Here is a 6216-nt window from a genome sequence, read left to right as displayed (position 1 = left end):
ATTCTCCAAGAAATGTTGAAATTGTCTGAAAATCCGAAACTAGGGTTATCAAACGCTAATTTGGATTTCTCTAAGAGCCACAATGGATTGTTGAAATTGTCTGAAAATCTGAATCTACGAAAATATACTTAAAATAGTAAACCTAAGACTCTGGAAATGCAAGATCACACTTTTTTCATTTAAGTGGGGGAAAAAATCACAAAATACATAACAAATTTATTATCAAATACATCTTTGAAGTCCGAGGGTAATTTGGATATCTTCCTTCGGAGCTTCTCTTTCTCTCTTGTTGTTTAAAAGCTTACTTGGACTTCACCTATCCTCTGTGTTTGAGTTCTACTCATGGCCATATCTTTGATAAGATAAGGAATTTTGTGTATGAAATCTATATTTTTGAGGGGCCGGCCAGGAGAAGTTATTGAGGGTCTTCATTCTATTCTTTTACCATTGTTGTCCACAACTCCCCTGTTCTCAATCCCCCTAATTGATCCGCCTCTACGGGAGGTGAAATTTTGCATCATGATAAAAAGAAAGCTTCTTTGAGTCTCTTTGACACTTAAAGCCGATCAACTTTTCCCCCCTGGAGTTAGGGATCTTTTTTAGGTCTTTGCCAATACTATAATTGTGGAGATTCATATTTATAGAGAACTAGTTCGTTTGTGTCGAGAAAGATGTCAATCAATCATGATTCTTTCTTTTTCTATTGATCCTTTTCTGATCGAGATGTATGGATCCATGGATCTTTGTGTCTATATAAATCCAGCTCATGGATTAACATAAATGTGCAAAAACTCTATTTGCCTCTATCATTCTATGAGTCTCTTCCTTTTTGCTTATGGTTATGGAGCTTCAAATTTATAGAGAACTAGGATAAATAAAAAGCTGGGGGCGCCACCATCTAGGCAGGCAGAGCAGCCCAAGGTATGCCAAATAACACTTCACATACTAGATCCTTTGCATCGATGTAGAGCGTGCATTCATCCAACCACCCATCGGATGCCCTTGCTTGTGGTACCAAGCAACCATAGGCAGGCCATGTGTCGTCCATCTTGCGGGATGGTTGGATGGACATGCCCTACCTAGACACAGAGGATTTGCATTAAACATTCCATGGTTGGCCCAAATTACCGAAAAAGAATCAGAGTAGTTAACTCTTATGGGAAGACTAGAGTAGTGTGACTCGGGTAACTTAGGTTAAGGAGGTGGTTCTGCAACTCTTTGGAAACTTAAGAGAAGCACCTAAGACGTCGTTCTTGAAAACTAAAATATAGAATTCCAAATTCAGATGGAAGTATCAAAAGTTGATTCAATGAAATATAAAGTCATCTTATAAAAGTTCAAGAATTACAGTGTGTGTAAGCCTACAACAATCTGAATATGCGAACAGGCAGCTACGATCTAGATGTTTCTCACTTGAATGTGAGCCTCCATCTTACCTGTATAGTCATCTGGACAGCAGATGGTGAAGGGAATTTCTTTTGCACCCAGTTGTTGATGCACCTTATCAAAAACAGATTTATCCTTATTTGATATATACACATTCTAGTCATGGTGCACAAACTAGAGTGTGTCAAAATATGAACAGAAGATAACAGAGGAAATTACATGATATGAAGAAAATCATCTCAAACATCAAAGCGATTACTGGGCTCAACCAGCTCTATTTTGAACTGCAACAGCAAGTTGATGTGTCATAAGTAAGCATTACTGATACCAAGAGATGATATGCATCTTGCTTCCACAGCTAAAGTCTTGATAACAGCTTGGCATGGGTCTCCAAAAATTGTGTTTGAAACATTGATGGAACAGCTCTTTCTTCCTTGGCATGCCTGCAGTAAGAATTCCAATTTGTCAATGGAAAGAAATACCAAATCACAGATATTTGATGGAGGCATCAGTGAGTAGTTCAATGACCCACTTTCAACTGCTCAATTGATGGAGACAACCAAGGAAAATATCTTAATGTATAGTGCTATAATTTTTATTTAGGTATAGAACCTTTGAATAGAAAAGAAAGGTTCAGCACTGTCACCCATAAGCTCTGATATCATGGATGCTGTCCTCGGTGTTCAACCAATCTTACCAACCTAGAAATCTACTACCACCACTACTCCCATCAATCAAGCAACTTCTAGACATGCAATTCTAAAGTTTCAGTTTAGGCATAAAATTTCATAGAAAAGATAGGCCCAGCAAGATCATTCAAAACCTCTGATATCAGTATTGTCCTTGGTGTTCAGCTACATCCGACCAACCTACCAATCCAGTGCCACAACCACTCCCAAGATCCCATCTATCTACTCTAGAAAAGAAAAAAAGAAAAAAAAACTCATACTTACATCAGCTACAACAGACATTGAACTAGGGGCATGGCAGTTGCCTGTTGAGAAACTCTGACAGCTGCCGCCAGGAGTACCATAACTAGCAAACGTTATGCTGGAAATGACATGTCCATCATCACACTCCAAGTGCATTTCTGGTGGCACATCCTCAATTGAGATTTTACCTTGTACAATGTCTGGATGTGACCAGGTTCTAAGAGGTGGATAATGGGACTCGGACACTTGGGCACAAACAGTTCCAGTACTACGTGTCTTGATTGATATCTGCAATGGGTTTCCTCCTGTTTCCTCAAAGATGACGAGAAGATTATTTGAAGCCCGCAACCATGATCGAGGAATATGGTACCTGCAGCAAAGTCACATTTGATGTGTTAGAACACACTTGGCAATGAAATCATTGGGTTGGATAATGCATTGATTTTCTCCAGAAAGTAAACATCAGTGACATTAGATCTTATCCATGTGAAAAGTAACCTAGTAGAATTCGACAGGGATAAAGCCAATAAATTCACTGGAAAAAAGAACATCACAGCATTACTGATGCAATTTTTCATGATTAAAAAGGGGTGCTCTCTCTTCAAGCTAAATAAGAACTGCCGCTTGCACACTACTACTCTCCTCAGTAAGTACGGGCATTCAATAACTTTAATAGATCATTAGAAGTTGTAATTAGCAAAATCAGTGTAACCACTCAATTTGGGACCTTATTGGCTCCCTCTTCCTGTTCTAGTACTTAAACCTATACCCTACTTTCCATGCTATTATGCACCTCTTACCATCCAGCATCCTCTTCCAACTCCAGCATCCAAGCACTTTTGCATTTACTGCCACTCATCCTTCCAGAAAACCAACAGTTCTCTTTGATCCACCTCCACTTCTGATTCTCTTTGACATCCATCTCCACCTCCAACTCCAGATCTCCAGTCGGGGTTTCTTTTGCAAGAGGTGGAAACACCCCCTGGTACCGCTATCACCAGCATATATGTTTTGCCTATCTGCTCAGTGCTTAGGAATGTTGGCTGAATTAATGGGTATTATAAATGTCAAAAATATGTGTTGAAAGATTTTCCCAACATAATCAGAATATTTTTTTTTTCCAGCAATACACTGTTGTATATGTGATACATGATAAATATAATGACTTGAAAGGAGAGAGTTTTTGACTGTTCATATTGCCAAAATTGGGTGAAAGAAGGGTTCTGTTAGTGATTACCACTGGATCCTTATAAATCCAGTTGAGCCTACTGACATTTAAGAACATAAAAAGCAATGCATAGATCTCACTTTTCCAAATCTTGATGAAAAGATAGAGATACTTTATGTCCCTGCCTTATATGGTGACAATAATGTAGCTCAATTTACTAAGGGTTGAAATTCTTAACAGGGTAATACATACCAGCTTTGTGTAGGCTTCCCACAGTTTGTGGCACATTTCATATCATAATAGGGCCCACGATAATCACAACTACTTGGACAGCCACTCTCAGGGGCGACTAAAGACCAGAATCTTCCAATGCTGCGGCCGTTAACCCAAGCCTCTCCCTTTCCCATGCTATCCAAATTGAGGGAAACAGGATCAACTCCCTCGGGAGCATCAAAATATGTCTGTTTGCAGATATATTATCAGATAACAGAAAAGAAAATTGGATTTCTCTTCGGAAGGTTTTTTCTTTTTTTTTTTTTTTTTTTTGGGGGGGGGGGGGGGGATCATCTAAAATGAATCTTCGACCAAACATTTGATATTAGTTACCTTGAACCATGTTAAGGGGGATGGAGTTGCATCCAGATCCAAATCCACCCAATCTGCCTGTTCATTTTCATCCATACCATATACTCTCATAAATTCACCCTTCATCCCCACCTATAGTAAGAAGATGGGAAAAAAGAAAACCAAGTTCCAAGTCATTAGTCCTCACTGCAGTCCAGAAGAACAGGTAATTATGAAATACCAAAAGTCTAAGGGGCACCGAGGGAGATGCTTATAGACAAACATCTAGAAACTAAGGGGAAAATACCAAAATAAATTGAGTTTTTGGATGAAAGGAAGAGATTCATAGCTTTTCTAAATTATAAAATTTGAAAAAAAAAAAAAAAAAAAAAACTTTTGATGCAAAAGAATGAATGTAGGAGTCAATGTTCTTCCAGCATAAAAAATACTCAAAACTGAGCAACATCAAACCCACAAACCTAAATAACCACCGTATCCCCAAAGCTACCCCCTATCCACTTTTATCACCAATGGATCCTGGGCTCCCCTCCCTCATCACAGTCTCACACAAGTCTGAAATTCTCTCCCCCTATATTGTCTTCCCCCTATGACCTTCTTGTTTGGCTCCCCTCCCCCACCAATACCTTCACCACGTCCTCAGCTTGGAATTTTCTTTGATCCCATTCCCCCTGCCCCCTTGGCCTCCTCTGGTTTGGTTTAAAGGTCATATCCCCGGTCACTCCCTCACCCTCTGGAGAACCCTTAACCTAGTCCTTCCCTCCCAAGCTTTCCTTATTAGTTGCCATATCCCAGCTAACCCCAATTGTACCCTTTGTTAGAATGGTTTGGAGGATATTGAGCACATGTTCTTTACCTACCCTCTCTCTAGTTCTCTTTGGAGAAAAACCCTTGCAACCATATGGCCCCATTCCTGGTGTTCTTTTGGATTTGATCGTGACTGGTCTTGGGTTTTGAGGAACTTTTCGGGTAGCACTATCTGTGATCGGATCGGTAAGCTAGTCTTCTTTAGTGCCACGGTTCACCATCTTTGGTGGGAGCGTAATCTTAGGTGATGGACTTCCAAATCCCGTTATCTAGATACGATTTGGAATGCCATCCAGTTTGATGTTTCTGTTAGGCTTCTCTCTATTCCCCACCCCCCGGCTGCTGACACCCCAAGGAACAGGCTCATTGTTGTCTTTTGGGGTCTTAGCTCCACTTTCCAGTCCCCTATTTAGAGGCTGATTATCCCCCCCCCATCATTATTTGTTTCTTTCTTCATGCTTTCGGTTTAATTTATTATTTACTCATCCAAAAAAAAAAAACCAACTTTGGGGCATTTATGCAAAATTCGTCTTCACAAAATACTTCATTATTGGCCCTTGATCTTAGGTCAGCCTCCTCCCACTCTGATACCTCCCACCCATGGTTGATGCCGGCCAAACCCAACTACACTAAGCTAGATTGGTGGTCAAAACAGATCACCTCAACCAACACCCCAAACCAAAACACATTGACCCATAATATTTTCTTTAGTACTTTAATGGTAAACGTTGAATTTCTCCTGTCACAATATTTTAAATGTCGTCCTTCAGATAGCCTACCCTAACAACCCAAGCCTGAATGGATTCATCCCACAGGAAGGTTGACTAACCTAGAACCAACACAGTCAATCCAAAAGAGGAACTGACTTTATACATTTAAAAGAGAACATGAAGCATATCAGTAGCAACCTTCATACATTAGTTGTAAATTTGCATTTATAGTATGCATTAAAGAGGGGAATGGGGCAGAGTATGTGTGTCTAAAGGAATATATGCAGCATTGGGGTAATAAGACCTGCAACTCATGCATGACTGACTGATTCATCTTGTTGGTTGAACCACCCAACCCATACATGTTAAAGAATAGAAGCATAGGAATGTAAGGATTCAACACACCAAAGGGTGCTGGGTGTGGATTGGTTCATGGTCAGCTGAGTTTTTGGAACAATGTTTCACACACTTAGAATTCTGAAGACTCTGCAGCTTCTGCTCTTATGTATCATTAACATGGACTCTTGGAACCAATTTTCTAATTTTGAAGAGGTTCTCAATGAAGAGAGCTCAGTCATTTGTAAACCAGTTTTTTAATGAGGCACACAGAAGATTTGGAATAAAAGTATCA

The 6216-nt window shown here is 39.8% G+C and overlaps 1 protein-coding gene across 1 annotated transcript in view; it reads right to left on the bottom strand.

Moving 5' to 3' along the window:
• Nucleotides 1-1253: 1253 nt before the first annotated feature.
• LOC149010373 (beta-galactosidase 9-like) overlaps nucleotides 1254-6216 on the bottom strand; it is a 32344-nt gene continuing 27381 nt past the window's right edge. The window contains exons 16-19 of the mRNA XM_089161925.1: nucleotides 4093-4203; nucleotides 3739-3947; nucleotides 2340-2688; nucleotides 1254-1829 (exon numbers count right to left, since the gene is read on the bottom strand). Of these exons, the coding sequence (XP_089018051.1) occupies nucleotides 1692-1829; nucleotides 2340-2688; nucleotides 3739-3947; nucleotides 4093-4203 (807 nt within the window). The 3' untranslated portion in view covers nucleotides 1254-1691. The remainder of the gene's footprint in view (nucleotides 1830-2339; nucleotides 2689-3738; nucleotides 3948-4092; nucleotides 4204-6216) is intronic.

The sequence above is a fragment of the Hakea prostrata genome, chromosome 7, assembly GCF_041222555.1.
Source record: "Hakea prostrata isolate BN-2017 chromosome 7, UWA_Hpros_2, whole genome shotgun sequence".
NCBI classification, from domain to species: Eukaryota; Viridiplantae; Streptophyta; class Magnoliopsida; order Proteales; family Proteaceae; genus Hakea; species Hakea prostrata.
The sequence above is the reverse complement of the archived record's forward strand: the minus strand, read 5'-3'. Positions and strand labels throughout refer to the sequence as shown.